This window comes from Limanda limanda, chromosome 12 (assembly GCF_963576545.1).
Source record: "Limanda limanda chromosome 12, fLimLim1.1, whole genome shotgun sequence".
NCBI lineage: Eukaryota > Metazoa > Chordata > Actinopteri > Pleuronectiformes > Pleuronectidae > Limanda > Limanda limanda.
In genome coordinates, this window is record NC_083647.1 from 25,191,853 (window position 1) to 25,219,374 (window position 27,522).

The 27,522-nt window shown below is 42.5% G+C and overlaps 3 protein-coding genes across 3 annotated transcripts; all 3 read right to left on the reverse strand.

Moving 5' to 3' along the window:
• Positions 1-7,270: 7,270 nt before the first annotated feature.
• On the reverse strand, positions 7,271-8,680 carry LOC133015261 (zinc-binding protein A33-like). The gene has a single exon (XM_061082424.1). The coding sequence runs from the start codon at positions 8,676-8,678 to the stop codon at positions 7,290-7,292; it is 1,389 nt and encodes a 462-aa protein (XP_060938407.1). The 5' UTR covers positions 8,679-8,680; the 3' UTR covers positions 7,271-7,289.
• Positions 8,681-14,165: 5,485 nt separating this feature from the next.
• Positions 14,166-15,666, reverse strand: LOC133016011 (nuclear factor 7, brain-like). The gene has a single exon (XM_061083307.1). The coding sequence runs from the start codon at positions 15,664-15,666 to the stop codon at positions 14,284-14,286; it is 1,383 nt and encodes a 460-aa protein (XP_060939290.1). The 3' UTR covers positions 14,166-14,283.
• A 7,021-nt stretch (positions 15,667-22,687) lies between these two features.
• On the reverse strand, positions 22,688-26,635 carry LOC133015069 (E3 ubiquitin-protein ligase TRIM35-like). Its single transcript, XM_061082202.1, has 2 exons — positions 25,277-26,635; positions 22,688-22,966 (listed from the first exon to the last, which is right to left on the reverse strand). Exons 1-2 carry the CDS (start codon positions 26,633-26,635, stop codon positions 22,688-22,690), a joined length of 1,638 nt encoding a protein of 545 aa, XP_060938185.1.
• Positions 26,636-27,522: the final 887 nt, after the last annotated feature.

A 27,522-nucleotide genomic window follows, 5' to 3' on the forward strand; every position in this document is an offset into this window, starting at 1 on the left:
ACCTCGACCCTGACTTCTTCTGCAGTGTTTCGAATTAGATACTTCGACTGTGCGGACCCGTTACAGTCAAATTAGTCCCATGGTTTCATAATGTCATTAACAACTTGTATCTTACTTATGAGATTGTCGACTATTCTCTTACACACACAATGACCCGTCTGTCACAGTCGGACAAAACATCAGCAGCAGCCGGTGAAATCCTTCCCGTGTCCGTGGCCCGTTAAAACATCCATAATGTTTTTACCGTCCTCAGCAGCACCAGGTTGCAGAAATAATTCAAAGAATATTGAAATATTGGGGCTGGATTTGAAAATGATCACCAGAAAAATGATTTCTTCACCAACGAGCTGTAAATGTGCTACTTGTGTTGGAGAATGTTTTAAGCCTTGAGGATTTTCTTGAAAAATGTGTTTGAATCGACCAAGTGAAAGTGGATTATGCTGCAGGAACTTTGGGAAATGTTGATGTGTATGCGTTTGGTAACGCTCCTCTGTCTGTTATCATGAGACCCTGAAACACTGGACATGAGATGGGTGAGTGTATCCCCCCCACCCCCCCACCCCACCCCCTCCAAAAAGCTTATCCCACCATTGCAGCCCCACGTCAGCTGTCCGCACCCCCTTCCAGCTGTCTCCCTAATGATATAGCTAATGAGACATCTGGGGGTCTCTCTCGCACTGAGACAGTATGAGCTCATCCACTTTCCCACGTGTCACTTTCATGAAATTTCATCAACCGCATCTTGAGGGTTTCTGACCTGTCGTGGCACAAATTTCACGGAGGTCAGATGGAGCCGATATTTGAGATTCATAAGTGGCTGCGCACTCGAAGGGATGAACCCGAGTCGAACAATCCCATTTATCCCAGAGCTTCTGCATAATGTCAGAGCAAAGAAGAAGCCTCTGGCTTTAATTCTTATTTCAGCTGGAAACTTCTGGTATTTTCATTAAAGTGAATAAATCAACTGGACACTTTCAATAAAAGGTTTAATTCATGTTTGAATGGACAAACTAAATGTTTATTCATCGGTTGATTTAAAAGTAGATTTTCTCTATTTGTTGTAATTTCGTTGATAAAGGTTTTGTACAAAGGCAGTTAAAGGATATTCAGCAAATATTCATCTGTCTGTGTTTGGTTTTAACATATTATTAATAGAAACTTTAATCATGTGATTTGTCTTTTTACATTTATATAATCTGCTGCAGAGTTTGTCTTCACCTTTTATTTACATTTTGATCTAAGATTTACTTCCCGTAATATCTCATTAATCGAATCAGAAGTTTAATTTATCATACTGTGCACAGAGATAGTATTTAAACATTTTATATATTCACATGGTCATGTACCATATTTTACGTGTGTGACCGGATCAGAAAAGCAGATCCACGCCCTGACAATAGAAATGTACACACACACACACACACACACACACACACACACACACACACACACACACACACACACACACACACACACACACACTTTACTGTGAGGACAGTCTGCCGCTAACATCGACCTTCAGGAAGCTCCTGAGACGTTTTGGTGGCAGAGAAAATAACACGTCGTGCATGCGAGTGTTCAGGGAGTCGTGCCAATTATTCCTCCTCTCTTTACATCATAAACACATGAATCAACTGGTCAGACAAACAGAGAGAGCAGCAGCGACTGAAAGTTTCTGCTGCACTTGAACAATGACGCACTCCACAAAATCTATATAGTGGTCGTCTGCTGTCGCTCCATCCGGCGAGGTTGTTTCTGGCTGCGTAATGAAAACAAATGGTGATGTAGCAGCTCTGAACGCAGCCTCATCCATCCACATCTAAATCAGATCTATTCGCCATCACGGAGGAAGGACACCGAGTTCCCAGAGCTGTCACTGCAGTTCCACCTCCTCCCCGGGCCCGGCTTCCGAAATGTGTTTAATGGAATTGATCCTGGGACTTTGCACTAAAGCTCCGAGCAGCAGCAGAGAATCCAAACCCAAGAAACTCAAATACAGACGAGGAGGTTTGTGTGTCAAAGTCTTCTACTTCGAGATGTTTGTTAGAGGAAGGACCTCAACAGAAAGATGTCAGGAGAGGTCAAGTGATCAAATGAGTTTCAAGTTCACTTTTATTGCCGTTTCACCTCATACAAAGTATTTGTACATTAAACAGGACACAAGATATTGCATAAAATTACTACAGATTCAGGTGCTTTGTGCACACGTATGTATAATCACAATAAAAAGTACAGTGATTGGCAAAAAAGAATAAACTGAATAGATTTAAAACAGCAGATGGAACAAATCAGGTGTCAGCACAGTAATTACCCCGTAAGGTTACTGTGAGTGAGCATTGAATATGAATTTAATGTAATATATCTAGTATTATATTAAATATATAATATAGGATGTGTAATTGTAATTGTTGAACAGCAAAAAAGTGAAGTTGTGAAGTTTATCCCGAGCTGGATGTGATCTTGAGCTTCTCTCAGTGTGGTTATCTGAGTCCATTGGTTCATTTGCTGCTTCTACTCGGGACCTTCACCTGCCGAGGCCTCAGATTAACAATCAGCCGGCTGACGGAGCTCGATCGTACAAAACCGACAGAGGAAAAACAAAAAGACGGAGACAAACTGAGAGTCTGAACACAGCCTTACAGACACTGAATCACAATATGAGACACGCACACAGGGCAGAAGGATATTAGTTTATTACAGATATATGACTTTTTCTATGCAATCACCGTCTTGATCAGCTTGTGTGGTTTAAGAATTTATTGTTAGTAGTTGTTGTTGTTCTCTCTAGATTCATACTCATTATTTTACGATATATCGGTTATTTTCTGTAAAGGTTTATCCGGAAAAATTATGTTTATCTAATGGCTACACATTTGATTATTTTTAGTTATTTGCTAATATGCAAATTTTGTATATAATTTCAATAAATGTGATTTTCCCTTGGTGTGTATATAATGGTATATTTTAACATTTTGTAAAGCAAATGTTATGTTATTTAGTTTTGATGTTTAGTTGGTTTAGTTATTTCATTTCTCATTTGCTTTAAATAAATTATATATTCTCTATTTATTCCCTCAGGCTTTTACTTTTTCTGTTTTCTTTTTGTTCATTTTTCTAGACTTTGTTATGAATATGTCAATGAATTAATAACTAATTGGTGAATTCATTCAATCTCCATCACAGTAGATGAACAAAGACAAAGTCAGACATTACTCCAACAGAAACCATGCCCCTAAATATGCCAGATTTGTTTTATATAAAGATCCAAGAGTTGTTCTCTGGGAAAAAGATGAAAATGTTGAAATGTGGTTTTTGGATAATCAAGTAAGCGACTGGGGTCAGTGTCAAAACAGAAACATTTAAATAAAACCTTTTGTTTTCTGCTCTCTCAGTTTTTAATGTAATATTCAGATCTGGAGAAGTTAGAAGTGGACACTTTGTTCTGCTGCTGGTTGGAATCAGAGCTGCATCACTCACTGTGTGTGTGTGTGTGTGTGTGTGTGTGTGTTTGTGTGTGTGTTTGTGCCTGTGTGTGTCTGTTTGTGCCCTTCAAACACTCTGAACTCGTACTAATGAAGATGCAGTAGATGGAAGAGGTGTGTGTCCCCCCCACCTGCCAGGATGTGTGTGTGGTAACGTAGGTGAAGGGGGAGAGAGGCTCCCTCCTTCCCTCACCCCTCCACCTTCTGTAGTCTGACTCCCTCTCTCACCATCCTTCTGCTCACCAAGCCAGACTGTGTATGTGTGTGTGTGTTGTGTGTGGGGGGGGGGGTTCCACATCTGCCTCACTCCCATCCCCCCCCAAAACAAATCCAACACTCATCAGAAGGGCCCTGTCTGTTTGGATGCCAAGGTGGCAGCAGGTCGTCCAGGCCCGCCAGAACACTGTGTGTGTGTGTGTGTGTGTGTGTGTGTGTGTGTGTGTGTGTGTGTGTGTGTGTGTGTGTGTGTGTGTGTGTGTGTGTGTGTGTGTGTGTGTGTGTGTGTGTGTGTGTGTGTGTGTGTTTTGGTCACCTGCCTGCAGTGGCAGCCATTGAAAAGCTTTTGGAGAAGATGTGAAGACAAATTCAAAATGTTGAGAGCATCTTATTCTTAAAAGATTCTTATTACATGATTCAATGCATCAAAATGTTGTATCCAGATTTATCCTGATGACATTTACACCTGTTTGTGTCTCAGTGGTCGAAGGAGCTGTGAGAAAAGTCTGATCTTCATATTAACTTGATATTTGGCAGCTCGGCCTTGAAGCTGAGGATAGTTCATTTTCGACCTGATGTCTCTGTGATTGCATCAAGGTCACGTCTTCTGTATTTTCTTGTTTTCAAGTGCTTTAAATTTAACTAATTAAATCGTCCTTTAGGTAAAATCTTAGTATTTCAGCATCGATCATTCCTCTGCATCCCTGTTAGGTCATGTGACTTTTCACTTTCCTTTGGCTGGCGTCTCATTTCAAAGCCGTCGTTCGGAGATGGGACGGCCACTCTCCCCCTGCGTCGATGCCAGAGTCCAACACATCAATCATACATTTGTTTTCCATTTAACGGAGACTCTTTCAAGAAATGTGGAAATATCCTCTTGGCAGCGTTTCGCTCTTCCTCTTTCAAGCCGTTTCATTTAGCTGTGTTTTATTTTTCCCTCCTCCCACAGCTGAGCTCCCACCACATCTGTGCTGTGGTTTGGTTTGTGAAGGAGGGAGGGAGGGAGAGAGAGAGAGGAGGTGTGCGTGTGTGTGTCTTTGTGAGGGAGGGAGGGGTGGAGGGAGAGAGAGAGCAGGTGTGTGTGTGTGTGTGTGTGTGTGTGTGTGTGTGTGTGTGTGTGTGTGAGGGAGGGAGGGAGGGGTGGAGAGAGAGAGAGGAGGTGTGTGTGTGTGTGTGTGTGTGTGTGAGGGAGGGAGGGAGGGAGGGGTGGAGGGAGAGAGAGAGGAGGTGTGTGTTTGTGTGTGTGTGTGTGTGTTTGTGTGTGTGTGTGTGTGTGTGTGTGTGTGTGTGTGTGTGTGTGTGTGTGTGTGTGTGTGTGTGTGTGTGTGTGTGTGTGTGTGTGTGTGTGTGTGTGTGTGTGTGTGAGGGAGGGAGGGAGGGAGGGAGGGTTGTTGAGAAAGCAATCTGCGTCCTCCAGCTCTGCATCAAACTCCATCACATGTCCCCTGATTACCTGGAGAGACGTACTTTTATATATTGAAGTAAGACCTGGGTCAGTGTGACACCTTTGGAAGGTGAATGTGATCGTCTGGTTTTCAGCCTGCGTCTCTTAAGGGAGGAACAGATGCTTCCTGGTTTCTCAGGTGTGTCAGGAGAGGGAGGAGCTTGAGACGCTGGATGATAAAACCTGTAAAACCTGCTGCCAGTACAAACTCTGCACCTCCCTTATGGACTGAACTCTAACACTTTAACTCTTCACAGCATGATTCATCTGTTTGTGCAACATCAACGGTTCATTCACTGTACATATTCTCACACTGCACATATCTTTACTGTCTTTACAATGTATACATTAGTTTCATTACATTCATATATTTCTATATTTTTATATATTGAAGAATGACCTGGGTCAGTGTGAAGTATTTTCTTTTTTGTACATTAAAAGGACATTTCCTGTGCTTTGACTAGAACATGAAATTTAAACCAAAATGAAACTTTGATTAATCCGCTCACACCTTCACACACAAACACACACACACACACACACACACACACACACACACACACACACACACACACACACACACACACACACACACACACACACACACACAGTGGCACTCGGAGCTAAATGGTAATTAGCTCAGAGAAGCTCTGACTCGGACCCACAGCTCCGACTCTTCTTAAAATACAATTCAAAGGAGATGAGCAGCTAATTAACGAACCAGTGAAGTCAAACAATCAAACTCTGCTGCGCTCGTTATAAACGCTGCCACAGTCAATTCACACACCTGCGTTAAAGGGAGATGTCCACAGCAGCGATCCACATGCAGCAGAGTAGAGGGACGCTCTGCTGAACCCGGTGGACTTTTCATGTTTCCTGCCGACCGGCTGGTCATGTGACCTCGACCCACGTCACAGGAGCCAGTCATCTCGATTCCCACAATCACATGGATATGATTCAACAGTCCTGTGCATAGACCTCGTGTCATCAGCCCAGTTATGTTACCAGGTCATGAAAAGGGGGAAAGGTCCTTTTTGAGGTGCTGTTTAAAGTCCAGTGAACTGGTCTTGCTGGTTGTGGCTCCTGTTGTTGTGCATCTGCTGGTCAGACTCTGTGTTGTGACCAGTTGCTTGTGCTGCAGTTCTTAGGCAGGCTCTCGTGTCGCTGCCTTCTGGAAGGTTTCAGCAGTCTGCTTCAGGCCGGCCTGCTTGGAGGTCCAAAGAGCTGCAGCAGGGAGAGGAACCTCCTCCTCCTGCAGAGCTCAGTAGAAAAGAGGGAAACTGGGCTTTTATTGTCCTGGTGACCTCATGGGTCGGGGGGGGGGGGCACACAGTGACCACTAGGGGTTGGAAGCTGTGTCCAGGGGCAGGTTCACACCGAGGTGAGAAGTGGAAGCAACCTGGGACACTGAGTTCTGGAAGCTCATCTTTGTCTCCAGAACAAAGAAGACATGTGGTCTCAGGCTTTGTCTTCACATGTCGGCCCAACTATTGTTCACAACTATTAGCTCCCAACATGTAAATAAGTAATAATTCATGAATAAACATTTATATATAATTCAATTTAAAAACCTGAAACTATCTGAGTGTTAAATCCTACTTAATGACAGATACTGTTATATTTACATTTCAACTTAAAAAAGGTCAGAACTCTGATTCTGTTTCATAGTTTTTATTATTTTGATCACAATATTAAAATCACATCACTAGGCTGCAGTTGAATAAACAATTTTACAGACAGATTAATTTTGGCTTCATCAATTCAAACAGACAAATGTTCATATATGTTGGATTATTTCATATGTGAACAGACTTTATGTGATTAAACATGAATCATGTCTCATGTGTGAGTTTTAATAAAGTTTGTTGAATGTGAACAATGATCAGCTATTATTGATAAATGTGTTTTTATGTGGATCTTCATCAGTTTGCTCGACTTCATGGATCCACACAAAATCTAAATGATAGAAAACATTTTCCATGAAAGTAAAAAACAAACCAAAGATAAAGATCAGAAAATAATGAAATATTTTTACATACAGGAGAAATAAAAGGAGAAATAAACAAAGCTTTAGAATAACGAGTTTAACATTTAAATTCAGCAGATTTCTCTTGAAGAAATAAACATGATAAATAAAATCTTTATCTCTAACTGCTCTGATCCAGCGTCACAGAGACATTCACAGGTAACAGCTTCACTGGGTGATGATCTCCAGTGTTAAAGTATGGAAACATCTTCTGAATGAAAGTGTGTGTGAAAGTGTGAATGTGATTGTTAGTATCAAGATCAGAGAACCACAGTTCTCCTCTGTTCCAGTCCAGTTTCACTCGGATCCTCTGGATCTTCTGCACAGAGAGATCAGATGATCCTGATGGTGACTCTGCGAAGTATTTACCTTCAACGAACACTATTCTCCATGTTTCAGACAGTTTGTTTCCCTTCCTCTGGACAGGCTCTGCTCTTACACCCAGTGACCAGTGTGTACTGTCTCCAACCAGGACGTCCCAGCTGTGAGACCCTGAGTTAAAACCCTCAGATCCCAGGACTGAGATGAATTCATCAAACCTCTCTGGATTGTCAGGAAGCTTCTGTCTCGCTCCTTGTTTCAAACTGGTCAGATCTTCAGACAGGACGAGTGCTGGATGAGCAGAGTTTTGGTCCAGAACCACAGGACTGTAGGAGACCACGTCCTTCATCTTGTTCCAGATGTTGAAGCTCAGGTTGCCCAGATGTTTGGCCTCGTCTATCAGAGCTCCTGAGGCCAGCTGTGGATCACCCAGCAGGGGGCGCTGCTGGACTCGTTCCACTGCAGCCTTGTAGTTGAGCAGGAACGAGACGTCTTCAGCACTCAGCTCGTCCTCTGTGGTTCTGATCGTGTCTGAAAGAGACGTTATGTCTCTGCTCAGAGCCTCAATCTTCTTCTTCATCATCCGACTCTTCTGCTCCTCTTCCTCCCTCAGTGCAGACATCCTGGCCTCCTCTTCCTCCTCCAGAAACTGATGAAGCTTTTTAAACTGCTCCTTGATCTGCGTCTCTGTGCGTCCGGCCTGGACCTTAATGTGTTCTGCTGTTTGTTCAAACTCTACTTTAACACGTTCAAAACTCTGTAACTTCTTCTTCAAGGGCTCCAGAGTTTCCTGAAGCTGCTTCTTGTGTTGTTGTGCAGCTTCATCGATGGGTCTGATTCTGTGGTCAGTGTGTTTTTCTGAATCTCTGCAGACGAGACACACTGGCTGCTGATGGTCCAGACAGAAGAGTCTGAGTTTCTTTGAGTGCAGACTGCAGAGAGCATGTGAAGAGCTCTGATCTCTCTCCAGTAAGAAGGCCTCACACAAGTTCTTTAACACCAGGTTACAAGGTGGATCTGACCTTGAAGATCTTCTCTTACAAACTGGACACTCTTTTTCTTCTTTGTCTTTCCACCAGCTCTTCAAACAGTCTTTACAGAAGCTGTGGCTACATGACAGAATTACAGGATCTCTGAAGACATCATGGCAGACGGGACAGCAGAGATCCTCTTCTAATCTGGAAGCCATTGAGTCTCCAGGTGAAGCTGAAAACAGACAGTCAGTCAGTCACAGCTCCATGAACTTCACTGAGGTTCACTTCCACTCTGAGTCGAGGTGTTTGTTAAACTCACGGTCAGTGTGTGGAGCGTCGGCAGGTTGTAGTTTGACTCTTCTCTCCTGTAGCTGGACTCACTCAGGACGTTTGGTCTGGTTTGGTCTAGTGTGGTTTTGAAGGTGAATGTGATAGTCTGGTTTTCAGCCTGCGTCTCTTCCGGGAGGAACAGATGCTTCCTTATTTCTCTGTTGTGTCAGGAGAGGGAGGAGCTTGAGATGCTGGATGATAAAACTCTAACACTTTAACTCTTAACTGCCTGATTCATCTGCCTGTCCAATATCAACGGTTCAGGAGCCGCTGTTCTAACTGCAGATATTTTAATCATAAAAGATTTCATAAAGTGCTTAAACCACTTTTTAGGTTTTTTTTTCATTACTCGGCTCAGATGTGTGTGTGTGGGGGGGGGGGAAGTGGATGGATTCAGTTCTTCTGTCATCATCATCTCAGCTGAGACGGTGACCTCTGACCCCTGAGGCTCCACACGAGCAGAGAAATGACTTGATTTGATTTTCAAGTGCACGTCCATCACTCAGGATAATGACGTCACAGAGTGAGAAGATCTACTGAAACGCTGTCACACACTGACATCTAGTGGCCATTAGTTTATTTAATTTTTGTATCCTTTAAATATGTGGAAAACATGTTGTGTTGGTTGAACAATGCAATGGGTTAATAAATGAAACTGTTAGAAGTCTGGAGACAATGGTCAGAGTTAAGTTTATTTAATTGATTTAATGCAATAATAAGTATTTAACAAACTAAGAGCGTCTGAGTAATTTCATTATTTCAAAGTGATCAGTTGGATTTCCAGATGATTCTCTGTAAATGAGACGATTCATTTCCATAAAAGCTTAATCGATGAATTCAATGAACAGAAACAAATGAATGTGGGAAACGTAATTGGCTCTAATTACATCCAGATGAAGAATATTAACATTTCATAAACGATTACGTATCCACACATAGAAAATAAGTGTCTTCTTATACGTCCATAATGTGAAATGACAGATAAGACAGAACCGCAGAGAGAAGCTGTCCACAGATTTATTACAGTTTGTTTAAAGCCACGTGATTAACAGCAGCGTCTGAGGACAACGTGTCCTCAGTTCATCTTTGTTTCAAGCAGAACAGAGAGAGAGAGACAGAGAGAGAGAGACATAGACAGACAGAGAGAGAGAGACAGAGACAGACAGAGAGAGAGAGACAGAGAGAGACAGAGACAGACAGAGAGAGAGAGACAGAGACAGACAGAGAGAGAGACAGACAGAGAGACAGAGAGACAGACAGACAGACAGACAGACAGACAGACAGACAGACAGACAGACAGACAGACAGACAGACAGACAGACAGACAGACAGACAGACAGACAGACAGACAGACAGACAGACAGACAGACAGACAGACAGACAGACAGACAGACAGACAGACAGACAGACAGACAGACAGACAGACAGACAGACAGACAGACAGACAGACAGACAGACAGACAGACAGACAGACAGAGCTGTGTGGTTTATAAAGCAGCAGACAGCAAAGTGGTTTCAGTCCTGAACAGTTTCTCGTTTCATAAACTCCTCTGTTTGTTTACTTGGAGCAGATTTACAGATCTGTTGATGTTCCAGACGACTTTTCCTTTTTCTGTCACAGTAGAAAAACTATTTCAGGGACTAAAACCTCCACCACAGACAGGAAACGTGAAACAAAGAAGCCTGAAGCAAAGTCATTCAAACTACAGGACAATGCAGAAACACAATAAAACCTCAGAATGAAACATGAGGTTTTTCATTAAACAATAATCTGCATAAACTGTTTGTAAATCATGATTCGACAAGAACTCATAAGATCGTGTACATTCTTAAAACCCTTTCATGAGAAATCACATTGATAAAAACATTCATGACTTAATATAAATATGTTGAAGCCCTCATGGTGTAATTAAGGGCTGATGTTGTTAAAGGAAATATTAAAAAATACCAGATTTTGTCCATCCAGCATCACATGGACGTTTTAAAGACAACATCTGGTTTTACATCATTTAAATTAAATCCTCTTTAGAAACTGTCTATCAGGATGTTTCCACTGCAGCAGCATCTGGATACTATTAAATGAAAGTACTGAAAAAGTATTAAATTAATTATTGAAAAGCTGCAATAATCGACAGACAGATCATGTAAGTGTTCAACAAAACATGAGATTTAAACGTGGGAAACCTTTCAGAAGGAAAAGGTTGAGATTCTCTGGGGAAATCTGAACATTTCCCCATCAATACACACAAATAATGTACTTCCTGTTCAAAACAGGAAATGAGAAATAAGCGTTACAGAGAACAGACACCACAGTTACCAAATATTAAACCAATTAGTGAGTTTTAAGGAGAAACAGTAACTTTGACAAAGGACGTCTGTAGCACCAAAGCTCAAATGATCCTCAGGCACTGATGATGTTTTTACAGAACATGAATATGAGAGAAACTCTGAAAGTCACAGATCAGCAGGAAGCAGCAGTGATGAGACGCCGTGGAAATAAAAGCTCATCTGTGTGGAGCCAAATCACGTCCTGTGTTTCTGTTTGTGCTTTTAACTTGAAGGGGTTGTGTGTGTGTGTGTGTGTGTGTGTGTGTGTGTGTGTGTGTGTGTGTGTGTGTGTGTGTGTGTGTGTGTGTGTGTGTGTGTGTGTGTGTGTGTGTGTGTGTGTGTGTACAGAGTGTTACACAGGTTTTCATATAGTGACGGTTACACTGTGAAGTGACATGCATCTCTACACACGACTGTTTGTGTCACTACTTCATGCAGAGTCAGCGAAGCTAAACAAGTCGTCACTGAACACGAGACACAGAGTGAGCTCCTGAACGTATTTACACTAAACATGGACTTTAAACAAAGGCCTGTACAGTTTATATAGAAATAAGGAACGAAATTATCCATCTGCTGGTCAGCTCCTTATTATTTAACACTTTTTTCTTTTTGACCAGATTAGTTTAGTGACTTCCCTTTCACCATCGTGATCAAATCGTCATCTTATTTGATTTCTACGGATCTTTCTTTAAGACGACACCTCAGTGAGTCAAGAGGACTATTTAATTATTTCAAAGTTTAGAAAATGTTTGTTTAATTAGTTGTGAATCTTTGATATTCATGATTTATGGAGAGATGACAGATGAGAGGAAAAACAAAACAGATGCTTCCAAACAGGAAGAGCATTTAGATGAGACATATTCAGGCTTATAACTTTAATTTGGGTTATGAATGGAAAATGTTCACTTTCCAAAAACTGTCCTTTGCTGCAGCTCCTCTTTTCAGCCTCTGTCTCAAACACTTGGACTCATCTGTCCAGCCTCTGCCGCTCGTCCACCGGGGACGAGTGGGTCACTGAATGGTTTGATTCCCATAAAGACACATAGATTTAACTTGAAATACAATTGTACCTCTCAGCGTAGTATTTACAAATACAAACATTTTACTTTTTCTGAAATCCATTTTCAGCCGTCAGCCTCCTCCTGTGATGTGCTGCCTTAAAAAAGTTTCTTCCACATTGTGAAAATACTTTAGAGCCTTTAACCCCAAATCTCTGCAAATATCATTCACATAAAAACACGTTCTTTAAGACCCCAATGAACCATATCAACTGCGGTAAAATGGGCATAATATGTCTCCTTTAACTCTGCCTGATTCATCTGCCTGTGCAATATCAACGGTTCATGTGCAATACATTCACTGTTCATATTCTCACACTGCACATATCTTTACTGTCTTTACACTGTATACATTAGTTTAATTACATTCATATATTTCTATACTTTTATATATTGAAGTATGACCTGGGTCAGTGTGAAGTATTTTCTATTTTGTACATTAAGAGGTAATTTCCTGTGCTTTGACTAGAACCTGAAAGCTAAACCAAAATGAAACTTTGATTCATCCGTTCACACCATCACACACACACACACACACACACACACAGTGGCACTCGTAGCTAAGTGGTAATTAGCTCAGAGAAGCTCTGACTCGGACCCACAGCTCCGACTCTTCTTAAATTACAATTCAAAGGAGATGAGCAGCTAATTAACGAACCAGTGAAGTCAAACAATCAAACTCTGCTGCGCTCGTTATAAACGCTGCCACAGTCAATTCACACACCTGCGTTAAAGGGAGATGTCCACAGCAGCGATCCACATGCAGCAGAGTCGAGGAACGCTCTGCTGAACCCGGTGGACTTTTCATGTTTCCTGCTGACCGGCTGGTCATGTGACCTTGACCCACGTCACAGGAGCCAGTCATCTCGATTCCCACAATCACAGGAATAGAGTTCAACAGTCCTTTGCATAGGCCTGGTGGAATCAGCCCAGTTATGCAACCAGTTCATGAAAAGGGGGAAAGGTCCTTTTTGAGGTGCTGTTTAAAGTCCAGTGAACTGGTCTTGCTGGTTGTGGCTCCTGTTGTTGTGCATCTGCTGGTCAGACTTTGTGTCGTGGCCAGTTGCTTGTGCTGAAGTTCTTAGGCAGGCTCTCGTGTCGCTGCCTTCTGGAAGGTTTCAGCAGTCTGCTTCAGGCCAGCCTGCTTGGAGGTCCAAAGAGCTGCAGCAGGGAGAGGAACCTCCTCCTCCTGCAGAGGTCAGTAGAAAAGAGGAGGAACTGGGATTTTACTGTCCTGGTGACCTCATGGGTCGGGGGGCACACAGTGACCACTAGGGGTTGGAAGCTGTGTCCAGGGGCAGGTTCACACCGACGTGAGAAGTGGAAGCAACCTGGGACACTGAGTTCTGGAAGCTCATCTTTGTCTCCAGAACAAAGAAGACATGTGGTCTCAGGCTTTGTCTTCACATGTCGGCCCAACTATTGTTCATAACTATTAGCTCCCAACATTTAAATGAGTAATAATTCATGAATAAATGTTTATATATAACTCAATTTAAAAACCTGAAACTATCTGAGTGTTAAATACTACTCAATGACAGATAATGTTATATTTACATTTCAACTCAAAAAAGGTCAGAACTCTGATTCTGTTTCATATTTATTTTGATCACAATATTAAAATCACATCATCAAGCTGCTGTTGAATAAACACTTTTACAGACAGAATAATTTTGGCTTCATCACATCAAACAGAAAAATGTTCATATATGTTGGATTATTTCATATGTGAACAGACTTTATGTGATTAAACATGAATCATGTCTCATGTGTGAGTTTTAATAAAGTTTGTTGAATGTGAACAATGATCAGCTGTTATTGATAAATGTGTTTTCATCTGGATCTTCATCAGTTTGCTCGACTTCATGGATCCACACAAAATCTAAACGATGGAAAACATTTTCCATGAAAATAAAAAACAAACCAAAGATAAAGATCAGAAAATATTGAAATCTTTTTACACACGTGGAAAAGACGACAGGAGAAATAAAAATGAGTGAGAAGTAAAAGGAGAAATAAACAAAGCTTTAGAATAACGAGTTTAACATTTAAATTCAGCAGATTTCTCTTGAAGAAATAAACATGATGAATAAAATCTTTATCTCTAACTGCTCTGATCCAGCGTCACAGAGACTTTCACAGGTAACAGCTTCAAGGGATCTCTAATGCAAAAGAATGGAAACATCTTCTGAGTGAAAGTGTGTGTGAAGGTGTGAATGTGTTTGTTAGTATCAAGATCAGAGAACGACAGTTCTCCTCTGTTCCAGTCCAGTTTCACTCTGATCCTCTGGTTCTTCTGCACAGAGAGATCAGATGATGCTGATGGTGACCCTGTGTAGTATTTACCTTCACGGAACACTAATCCCAAAAATCCAGACAGATCGATTCCCTTCCTCTGGACAGGCTCTGCTGACACACCCAGTAACCAGCATGTACTGTCTCCAACCAGGACGTCCCAGCTGTGAGTCCCTGAGTTAAAACCCTCAGATCCAAGGACTGAGACGTAATCATCAAACCTCTCTTGATTGTCAGGAAGCTTCTGTCTCTCTCCTCCTCTCAAACTGGTCAGATCTTCAGACAGGACGAGTACTGGATTAGCAGAGTTTGGGTCCAGAACCACAGGACTGTAGGAGACCATGTCTTTCATCTTGTTCCAGATGTTGAAGCTCAGGTTGCCCAGATGTTTGGCCTGGTCTATCAGAGCTCCTGAGGCCAGCTGTGGATCATCCAGCAGGGGGCGCTGCTGGACTCGTTCCACTGCAGCCTTGTAGTTGATCAGGAACGAGACGTCTTCAGCTCTCAGTTCGTCCTCTGTGGTTCTGATTGTGTCTGAAAGAGCCGTCATGTCTCTGCTCAGAGACTCAATCTTCTTCTTCATCATCCGACTCTTCTGCTCCTCTTCCTCCTTCAGTGCAGCCATCCTGGCCTCCTCCTCCTCCTCCAGAAACCGATGAAGCTTTTTAAACTGCTCCTTGATCTGCGTCTCTGTGAGTCCGGCCTGGACCTTAATGTGTTCTGCTGTTTGTTCACACTCTACTTTAACACGTTCAAAACTCTGTAACTTCTTCTTCAAGGGCTCAAGAGTTTCCTGAAGCTGCTTCTTGTGTTGTTGTGCAGCTTCATCGATGGGTCTGAATCTGTGCTCTGTGTGTTTTTCTGAATCTCTGCAGACGAGACACACTGGCTGCTGATGGTCCAGACAGAAGAGTCTGAGTTTCTCTGAGTGCAGACTGCAGAGATCATATGAAGAGCTCTGATCTCTCTCCAGGATGAAGGCCTCACACAGGTTCTTCAACACCAGATTACAAGGTGGTTTACGCTTTGAAGATCTACTCTGACAAAGTGGACACAATTTGTTTTCTTTGCCTCTCCACCACTTCTCCACACAGTCTTTACAGAAGCTGTGGCTACATGACAGAAGAACAGGATCTCTGAAGACATCTTGGCAGTTGGAACAGCAGAGATTCTCTTCTGATCTGGAAGCCATCGAGTCTCCAGGTGAAGCTGAAAACAGGCAGTAAGTCATTCACAGCTCCATGAACTTCACTGAGGTTCACTTCCTCTCTGAGTCTAGGTGTTTGTTAAACTCACGGTCAGTGTGTGGAGCGTCGGCAGGTTGTAGTTTGACTCTTCTCTCCTGTAGCTGGACTCACTCAGGACGTCTGGTCTGGTTTGGTTTAGTTTGGTTTGGAAGGTGAATGTGATCGTCTGGTTTTCAGCCTGCGTCTCTTCAGGGAGGAACAGATGCTTCCTGGTTTCTCTGGTGTGTAAGGACACGATCGTAAAAAGTAATTCAAGCCTTCGATTTGATAATTGGTCAAAAGTCATTTGGCAGTGTGGTGGAAATCTGGAGATACAAGAGGCTGAAAACAACAAAGTTATCTAATTGTATTTAAGAAGGGGCTTTCTGCAGAAAGGATCAACACAGAGAGTCACAAAGATCTCAGAGTGAAGATGCAGGACAGTCAAATACATGATCTTATAGAGGAGGAGTAAGGCCATCTCTCTCAGCCAATCCAGACTGGTTCTGTAGGCGCAGGGAGAGAGCTATCTCAACACAGACAACTGATTTACATGTTTTTCCTTTGGAGATAAGCAGACATATATTCAGTTCTTTTGGAGAATAAACAGACACTAAATAAGGGTCAGTTTTCAGGTCATACACAGTTCACACAATTAAAACTGTCCAAGCCATAAAACATTTGGACATGGTCATAAAGTATTTAGAAAGGTTACATAGGTATCTAGACATGGGTCAGGAAACATTTAAACAGGTTACTTCTCCACTATAACATAGGTCTCAGCCACATTTAATAATTTTCCCACTACAATTCCCCACTTTTTGTCATTTATGACAACATAAAATAATGCACCACTACAGTAAAACATCAAATACATCAATTCACCAGGATTTCAAAATGCATCATCATCATCACTGTAGTGCAAAGCAAACTGCCATTGTTGTGGACAGAGTAATGCGTCTCAAAAGAGAGTAAGAACTGATAAGAACAGACTAATCAGCCAATATAACATCATCACATTCTTCATCACTATCAAAAGGGCTCTGGGGAGGGAACCAGTTAGTGAGGGGAAACACATCTGGGGCCTCTTTAGCAAGGTCCCCACGGGACAGTTGCATATACGCACCAACATGACCTGTCACTGTATCGCCAACCCACCTATACATGAGGGCCTTCATACATGTAAGGGTGCATGAACAAAAGCATAATATAATGCCAAAAGTAAGTAGTACAGGAATTAACAGTTGAACTAGCATCACTTCCCAGGGACCCAGTTTGTCAACCAGCCATTTATTGAGTCAGAGGGGTTAAAGGCATCTCTAATCTTCTCTAGTGAATGGATTACAGAGGTGAGGTTGTCAGAGTTATCAGGAATCAAGGTTACACTTTTATTCCACCACCACACCTCTAGGATGTGTTAAATTAACACATTATATCATATCATATTATATTATACTGCATTACATTGCATATTGCAATCTGACACTGTTCACTGTTTTGCATTTAGCATACACTTTTTACTTCACTTTTTATATCTTTTATCTTTTATATATTTTTATTCAGAAATGTTTATGTCAAAATAAATGTTACTTTGTATAAATATTGGTAAAAAGTGAGTAAATAAGAAGTAAACAGTGAGTAAATATATACTGGTTTCCTATTTTTTATTGCTCTCCTATGTATGTTGTATTTATTGCGTTTTTATGTTTCTATGTTCATTGTATGCACCATTAACCAGAGCAAATTCCTTGTATGTGTAAACGTACTTGGCAATAAAATTCTTCTGATTCTGATACACAAGCATCTTTAGTAAAATTTAGAGTGGCACAAAGGCCACCTGTTTTTGCAAGAATATAATCAAGTTAGACGATGTGATTTGTCTTTTGAAGAAAGATACTTGAAACCCTTAATTGTTTCGTTTGCGAACATGGATAAAGAATAAGTCATGTTGTCTATGTGGTCAGCTAAAAATGTGACACCATACCATGGTCAAAGGCCGAATATTACAGTAATCAATAAAAGAACAGTTCCTCTACTTCCACTCATGCCCATCTGACTGAAGGGATGTCACGGAGGTCGACGTTGCATCGTTCTCCTCTCGGCGGTGTGTGTATTATGTGTGAATTATGTATTCCCCGAAGCAACTCTTTACCAACAGCTGTGCTGGTCAACGCTGCCCCCTCTTTACTGATCCTATGTTTTAAATATTCAGTGTGGGTGCAGCAGGTGGATGTTCTGGTTCTGGGACTCTCTTGCAGTGACTGGCATGAATCCACGTTGTCCTCTCAGCGACCTTCACAGTTGTGGTGGCAATTTGACTATTTGGGCATTGATTGATGGAAGGAACCACTTTGATGTATAGGAAGATGAGCACATTTTTAGATTTCCTTAGGTATCAGGGTGTTTCTCAAAGTAACTGATGTTATATGACTTCCTCACTAACAGGGTCACCTAACAAAGAGGTCACAGGAAACGGGATGTGAGGGGGTTGTAAAACATTGAAAACACTTCCTTGAAAACAGATGTTTCACTCAAGGGGCCTGAGACCTTGTTGAGGTCAATTGTCTTTTAACAGGTCCAATGCCCGTGTTTGCTGGACGTCCGAACAAAATCTCAAATGGGCTCAATCCATATTTTGGTCTAATTCTCATTCTCATCTGCATGAGAACAAGTGGGAGAGCTTTAGTCCATGACAATCCAGTTTCCTCACAGCAATTAGCCTATTTGTTTTTCAGCGTGCCATTTTCTCTCTCCACCGCTCCAGCACTAGCTGGGTGGTAGGCACAATGTCGTCTCAAATCAATGCCCAAATATTCACTTATTTGTTTTAATGTCGCACTAACAAATGGAGATCCGTTGTCACTGCTGATTTTGCCTGGGATTTCCCATCTAGGAATAATTTCAGTGATCAAAACGGCACCTGTGTCTTGTTTAGATGTGGGGAAAACTTCAACCCATTTAGAAAACGTCCACTATAACCAAACAATATTTTTTACCTTCACTTGGTGTTAGTTCAATGAAATCCATCTGTAGGTGATCAAATGGTTTGTCAGGTGGAGGATGTGCAGCTTGTGGAGCCTGCATTCCTCTACCAACGTTATTTGTAGCACAAATCATGCATGTGTGACAACATTTCTGAGAGTAGCTAGAAAACCCCTTTGTGAACCAATGTTGTGAAATAGCAGCCATCATTGATCCTTTTGAAACATGATCTTTCCCATGCGTAAACTTTGCATAATGGGGAAACAGATACTTTGGCAGATAAGGTTTCTTATCAGGGCCCACCTACACCCCATGTGTGTGTGTGCAACCGCTCTTCCTCCAAAGTGCACGCTCATCCGCTGTTGCTCTAATTTGGAGTTCCTGCAGGTCAACTGTGGGGGTGGTGGGGTCGACCTGTAAGAGAATGTGTGAAGCAGATAGGGGCTGACGAGCAACTGCTTTTTCTGCTGCATCCGCCCTGACATTACCTTGTGATACTGGGTCATTATTAAAAGTGTGAGCATCACATTTACACACTGCAACCTGTTTGGGGAGGAGGACAGCATCAAGCATCTGAGACACTAGAGCATGATGTGTAATTGGTTTGCCTGATGATGTAAGGAATTTTCTGTGATTCCAAATCGTGCCAAAATCATGTACTACACCAAATGCATATCTACTGTCAGTGTAGATATTCACCCTTTTCCCTTTAGCCAATTTGCATGCTTCAATGAGAGCAGTGAGCTCTGCTGCCTGTGCAGACAGAGAAGCAGGGAGAGGTTGTGCAATCAATGTATCATGTGCTGTAACCACAGAGAAACGCTGATCCATCCACAAACAGTTCAGAGTCTGGATTCTGCAAAGGTGTTTCCTGTAAATCTGGTCTGGGGGAACAAATTTCGGTTATTGTTACTACACAGTTATGTTGTTCACCATCTCCTTCTGTTGGAAGAAGAGTAGCTGGATTTAGAACATTACATCTTTTCACAGTGATGTTAGGCATTTCCAGTAGGATAGCATGATAACAAAGCCAGCGTGCAGCAGACAAATGAGATGTCTTTTGCTCCAACAAAATCATAGACACAACATGTGGGACCAGCAGGGTGAGTGGGGAGTATCCTACTAAATCCCTGGATGCCATGACAGCCTTCTCTGCAGCAGCTACAGCTCTGAGACAAGTAGGCAGGCCTGCAGCAACAGAAGTTTTGCTGAGAAAAATGCCACAGGTCTCTGTTTGCCCCCATGTTCTTGGAGCAGCACTGTAGTCATGTAGCCCCCCTTTTCGTCAACTGCCTGTGTGAAAGGTCGGTCAGGGTTGGGTAGTCCTAAAGTCGGGGTCGTTTGTAAGGTCAGTTTCAAGTCAGTGAAAGCTTTCTCTGCGTCATCAGTCCATGTCACTTTGCTATATGCTTGTAAGCCTTGCCCGTGTGCGATTGCGCTAAGGGGCGCCTCGAGGACAGCGTAGTTAGGGATGAATGATCTGCAATATGAGCACATTCCTAGGAATGACATCACTTGTTTCTTTGTGACAGGTTTTGGAATATTTTGAATTGCTGTTACTCTCTCGCTGTGATCACATGCCCTAAAAATGAAACTTGTTCTTTCAAAAACTGCAGTTTTTTCAGGCTCGCTTTGTGGCCTTCTGCAGCTAAATGTTTTAAGAGAGCCACAGTATCCTTTTCACACTGTTCCTTAGTTGCCCTGACACAGGCGTGTGAATGTATAACTGTCTCTGTTGAATTCAAATGCAAACCAGTGTTGGCTGTCTTTATCAATGTGAACACTGAAAAATGCTTTTGCAAGATCAACAACAGAGAACCATTTACTATCTGGCGGAACTTGAGAAAGGATTGTATAAGGATTTGGAACCGACGGAGCGTGCTGTTGAACTGCAACATTGACAGCTTTCAAATCTTGAACAAATCGCCACTCATCAGGTTGTGATTCATCACGAACCTTCTTGACCGGAAAAATCGGAGTGCGTACTGGTGAATCCTTGCAAGGAACAATTACACCCGCCCTCAATAGAGAGTTGAAAACTGGTGTAATACCATCGATGGCTTCCTGTCTCAGTGGATATTGTGATTTATGTGGTCTGTAGTCTGATTTTGGTTTGATGACTACAGGTTTCATGTTTTGAATTAAACCCACATCATGATTGCCTTGAGCCCAAAGTGTCTTAGGGACATCTTTTAGAGCTGGGTGTGTTTCTGAAATGTTGTTTGTGTCATGTAAATATGCATGTGCATATTGGGTGTCTTTGTGTGTGTCTGGTATCAGTTGAACAGTTCTGAATGTGTGAACAACAGATGTAAATCGTTTTCTATACACTTTCAAAAATGGATTATACTGAACCACAGGATCTGATGTCTTTTCCCAGACGTCAGCATTGCCACGGTCCCAAGTCTTGCCATTCATCATTTTTGTGTTTTGACAGTGAGACATGTGGGTGTGAATCAGGAAGGTCATAAAAAGAAGCAGCCTCAGAACATCTGTGAAGGAACAGTGTAAATCTTCTGGATGCCATGTCTGTTCCTAGTGTGGCTAAATGTGCCTTATCCACTAGATCAATGTTGATTGATGTGACAACAGATGAACAAAGCCTCCATTCATACGCATATAGCAGTGAAGCAGCATTATACTTAATGCATGTGTAAATCTGTGGTGGATCCAGATCAGCCGTTCGGACCACTACGACTCCTAATGTGGTGGAAATGAGAGAAATTCCCATAAACCACATTACATCTCTCCCCATCAAATTAATTGGACAACATGAGGATAGCAAAAATGAACACTTGAATTTTCCTGTGCTGCTATCACTACATATTAAGGTAGTCGTGAATTTTTCAACCACAGTGTTTCCTGAAGCACCCACAGATCTAACAAATCGTACACTCATTTTAGGAGGTGTGTCAAACATATCACTCTTGATGACTGAATGTGTTGCTCCTGAATCTACAAGGAATGTAATCTCTTTCCCTAGCACTGTGAGTGTGTGTGTTGGCATATGGGCATAAGCATCTGATTGATACTTAACATATGTTTCTGTCAGTAATTTGTCTTTCTTTTCTAACAAATCAATTACTTCTTTGATTAATGTTTGTGTTGGTGTGGTGCATTTACCCTTCTCATGTGTGATGTGTTCCTCACGGTCTCGTTCTGTGTCCAAAGATGCTGGTTCCGCCCTCTCCTCCATCCCCGCCTCGGTTCAATCAGCCTTGTAAAATTGCTGTTTCCTCGGACACTCTTTTGCCCAATGTCCCTTCTCTCCACAGTGAAAACAAATGTCTGGATCATAACTCAGGATACGGTCTCCCCTTCTTCCTTGAAATCCTCCTCTCTTCTGTCCGCGCCCTCGGCCTCTGGAGTACCCGCGAGGTGTATCTCTGAACATGGTCAGTGTGGCGCTATGCAGATCAGTCTCTCTTTTGTCTTTCTTCCTCTTGTCTCCATCTCTGATTAGCTTCTCAGCATGCACTGCATTTGATTCTATCAAGCTGAGTTTTCCAGAGTCCCACTGAATACATGTGCGTATTAACAGGCTGGCAACATCAAGTCTTAGTCCGTTGATGAAACTATTTCTCAGGTGGGCTTCCGTTGGTGTTATTTCTGCTGCGTTTACATCAGGAGGTGGAGTCAACCCACTGTGAGTGTTGTGAGCTTCGGTCAAGCGAGTCAAGTAGTTATGATCTGACTCATCTTCTTCTTGTTTACACGCTGAAATCTTTGTCGTGTCCATTCGCACTGGGAATGCAGCTTCAATGCGTCCACACAGATTATTAATGGCATTCATGTATCCGGCATTTGCGGCATTATTCCAGTCTGGATGTACCATTCTAAGGTCTTCTTGTGGATATCCTCCTGCTATTTTCGCCCATCCATTACTCATTTTAGCCATGAGCAATCGTCTCAGTTCAAAGCTTGTGGGGCGGAATTCTCTGCAGAAGACAAGCAGCTCCTCTTCAAACTTCACTCCCCCTGCATTTGATGGGGAGGGGAGGTGATTCATTGCTGCTTGAATGTCGCTGGTTGTCCACGGCCTGTGCACAAGTATGGCAAGTCCATCTGGTCCTGCCACTTCAACCATCGGGAGGCACAAAACATTGTGGGCCGGAACCTGTCCCGGTCCGTATTGCTTGCCTTGTCTGGTGTGAGGTGGAGAAAGGCTTTGCGGGTCTGGAATATGATATCAGGGCCTTCTGCCTGTAGAATAGCCGCGTGTGGGGGGGCTTGGGGTTGGTCTGGTTGTCGTCTTCTTGGCGGGGCAGAGTCGAGGTCGGAAACCTGCATTTTGACACACTGAGACACTTGTGAGGAGTTATCTGTCCCTGCCAGTGTTTGTTTTTTGTCCCTACGTTGCGCTTCTTCTAACCACATTCCATATCCCTTCCAATCTGCCTGAAATGTATGTTTTCTTTTCCTGGCTTAACTGATTTTTTCTTTCTCCTCCAGCTTCAGTCTCAGCTGTTTTAGTTGTGTTATACTAAAACTCCCCCCTTCTCGAAACCCACATTCATTCATCCAAATTTTTACCTGGCTTAGTGCTGTGTCACCATAGTTCCTTTCGCATGAAATTCATATTAGGACTACTCAGAGCAGTTCCATTATCCAAATCTTTACATTTTTCTTTACTGTTACTTTTACCCATTTTTTTTTTTGTTGGGTTTTGTTTTGTTTTGTTGTTGTTAAGTTTTAGTTTCCTTAAATCTTTAATCAATCTCCAAAACGCTTTTGTAAGGCGCAAATAAGAAACTCAATATATAAATATCCTCTATGGTAAGCTGTTGCGTATGCGCTCTGCCGACCGGATACTGAAAACTATCAAACAGGCGGGAGTGGAACATTTCATGGACGTTAACCGACTGACCAGCACCTGCAGTGGAACTCTCACCTGCTCGTATGGCATCCTTGATATTAAGGTGAGTAATTCAGATATATGAATTTATTCAGTTAAATAGGGTGAGTAATAAAAAGGAGTGAATCGACATTTGTGAGACCTATCTCAGTTAGTGCCTTGTGTTTCTCACAGTTAGCACTAGCTTAACTTTGTCATGGGTAGGTTTTACTTAAGTGTGTGTGTGTTTCTGTGTTCAACAGAAGCAAGTCCGGGGGATGCCAGGATGTAGTCGCAGTCATGGTAACCGGTTGTGATTAGAGTGGTAGAGTTACTGTAAGTCATTTTCAGTGTCCAGAGAAGCTTTGTTGGAAGTTTATTAAAATTCAAATGTCCATTTTCTTCTTCATGATTCAAGGACCCTGGTGTTTACTTCACTTCTGTTTGAGTTACAATGCAGAAGATAGTAAATGGTTTTGTATTTATACAGCACTTTTCTAGTCTTGATGACCACTCAAAGCTCTTTACAGTAGTTTTACATTCACCCGACGAGAGCCAGATATACATGAGCTGAACGGAGCCGTTGTTTGAATCCGATAAAAACCAAGTGAAGCTAGTTTTTTGTGATTTGAATCGATGCTCTCGGTCGCGTTCATTTCACTTAAATCTGTTTCCCAAAAACACCAGCGTTACATCTGTAGCTCATTGTTATATCTGAATAATCATTTCTTTTCACTCTTGTTTTATAGATTCACGTTCTACACTTTTATTATGTACGTGTCACAGAGGCAGCCATCACTTCCTCCAGCAGAGAATCAACCTATGATGATGGAGAAAGACACAAGGTCACGTTGAAGCTTCCCTCGTTTCTTCTGAAACCAAACTCCGAGTTCCTCCATCTTTGTTTGCAGGTCATTCACACGTGTGTATTCCGTGCTGCTGCGTTTGGGATGCAAAATATTTCTACTGTGAATCTGCGTCTGTGTTGGAACACGTTGATGAAACATTCAGTCAGGTGATCCATGTGCAGTCACACATTTTATAATGTTTCTCACAAACAGGAGTCGATGCACCTTCAGCTTTTAGGAGGAATTTAAATGTTGAAGCTGAACTAAATCTCTGTTGTTTTGTTGTTAAGGAATGAATGAAAACACTTTCAGACACAAAACCCTTTTGGCTTTTTATTTACATCTCAACATAAAAAAGGTCAGAACTCTGTTTCTGTTTCATATTTATTTTGATCACAATATTAAAAACACATCACTAGGCTGCTGTTGAATAAACAATTTTACAGACAGAATCATTTTGGCTTCATCACATCAAACAGACAAATGTTCATATATGTTGGATTATTTCATATGTGAACAGACTTTATGTGATTAAACATGAATCATGTCTCATGTGTGAGTTTTAATAAAGTTTGTTGAATGTGAACAATGATCAGCTGTTATTGACAAATGTGTTTTTATGTGGATCTTCATCAGTTTGCTCGACTTCATGGATCCACACAAAATCTAAATGATAGAAAACATTTCCCATGAAAGTAAAAAACAAACCAAAGATAAAGATCAGAATATAATCAAATCTTTTTACACACATGGAAAAGTCGACAGTTGGAATAAAAAGGAGTGAGAAGAAAAAGGAGAAATAAACAAAGCTTTAGAATAATGAGTTTAACATTTAAATTCAGCAGATTTCTCTTGAAAAAATAAACATGATGAATAAAATCTTTATCTCTAACGGCTCTGATCCAGCGTCACAGAGACATTTACAGGTAACAGCCTCAAGTGATCTGCAGTGTTAAAGTATGGAAACATCTTCTGATTGAAAGTGTGTATGAAGGTGTGAATGTGTTTGTTAGTATCAAGATCAGAGAACGACAGTTCTCCTCTGTTCCAGTCCAGTTTCACTCTGATCCTCTGGATCTTCTGTACAGAGAGAACAGATCCTCCTGATGGTGACACTGCATAGTATTTACCTTCATTGAACACTATTCTCAATGTTTCAGACAGTTTGTCTCCCTTCCTCTGCTCAGACTCTGCTGACACACCCAGTAACCAGCGTGTACTGTCTCCAACAAGGACGTCCCAGCTGTGAGTCCCTGAGTTAAAACCCTCAGATCCCAGGACTGAGGCGTGTTTATCAAACCTCTCTGGATTGTCAGGAAGCTTCTGTTTCACTCCTCCTCTCACACTGGTCAGATCTTCAGACATGACGAGCGATGAACCGGCAGAGTTTGGGTCCAGAACCACAGGATTGTAGGGGACCACGTCCTTCATCTTGTTCCAGATGTTGAAGCTCAGGTTGCCCAGATGTTTGGCCTGGTCAATCAGAGCTCCTGAGGCTAGCTGTGGATCATCCAGCAGGGGGCGCTGCTGGACTCGTTCCACTGCAGCCTTGTAGTTGAGCAGGAACAAGACGTCTTCAGCTCTCAGCTCGTCCTCTGTGGTTCTGATTGTGTCTGAAAGAGCCGTTATGTCTCTGCTCAGAGCCTCAATCTTTTCCTTCATTATCCGACTCTTGTCCTCCTCTTCCTCCCTCAGTGCAGCCATCCTGGCCTCCTCTTCCTCCTCCAGAAACTGATGAAGCTTTTTAAACTGCTCCTTGATCTGCGTCTCTGTGAGTCCGGCCTGGACCTTAATGTGTTCTGCTGTTTGTTCAAACTCTACTTTAACACGTTCAAAACACTGTAACTTCTTCTTCAAGGGCTCCAGAGTTTCCTGAAGCTGCTTCTTGTGTTGTTGTGCAACTTCATCGATGGGTCTGAATCTGTGGCCGGTGTGTTTTTCTGAATCTCTGCAGACGAGACACACTGGCTGCTGATGGTCCAGACAGAAGAGTCTGAGTTTCTCTGAGTGCAGACTGCAGAGAGCATGTGAAGAGCTCTGATCTCTCTCCTGTAAGAAGCTCTCACACAGGTTCTTTAACGCCAGGTTACAAGGTGGTTCCATCTTTGAAGATCTTCTCTTACAAAGTGGACACTCTTTTACTTCTTTGTCTTTCCACCAGCTCTTCACACAGTCTTTACAGAAGCTGTGGCTACATGACAGAAGAACAGGATCTCTGAAGACATCATGGCAGACGGAACAGCAGAGATCTTCTTCTGATCTGGAAGCCATCGAGTCTCCAGGTGAAGCTGAAAACAGACAGTCAGTCAGTCACAGCTCCATGAACTTCACTGAGGTTCACTTCCTCTCTGAGTCGAGGTGTTTGTTAAACTCACGGTCAGTGTGTGGAGCGTTGGCAGGTTGTAGTTTGACTCTTCTCTCCTGTAGCTGGACTCACTCAGGACGTTTGGTCTGGTTTGGTTTAGTTTGGTTTGGAAGGTGAATGTGATCGTCTGGTTTTCGGCCTGCGTCTCTTCATGGAGGAACAGATGCTTCCTGGTTTCTCAGGTGTGTCAGGAGAGGGAGGAGCTTGAGATGCTGGATGATAAAACCTGTTAAACCTGAAACAAATGTACAAGCAGCTCTGCTGCCAGTACAAACTCTGCACCTCCCTTACGGACTGAACTCTAACACTGTGTCCGAGGGACCCTCTGCTGAACCCGGTGGACTTTTCATGTTTCCTGCCAACCGGCTGGTCATGTGACCTTGACCCACGTCACAGGAGCCAGTCATCTCGATTCCCACAATCACATGGATATGATTCATAAGTCCTGTGCAAAGGCCTCTTGTCATCAGCCCAGTTATGAAAAGGTGGAAAGGTGCTTTTTGAGGTGCTGTTTAAAGTCCAGTGAACTGGTCTTGCTGGTTGTGGCTCCTGTTGTTGTGCATCTGCTGGTCAGACTTTGTGTCGTGACCAGTTGCTTGTGCTGCAGTTCTTAGGCAGGCTCTTGTGTCGCTGCCTTCTGGAAGGTTTCAGCAGTCTGCTTCAGGCCGGCCTGCTTGGAGGTCCAAAGAGCTGCAGCAGGGAGAGGAACCTCCTCCTCCTGCAGAGGTCAGTAGAAAAGAGGAGGAACTGGGCTTTTATTGTCCTGGTGACCTCATGGGTCGGGGGGCACACA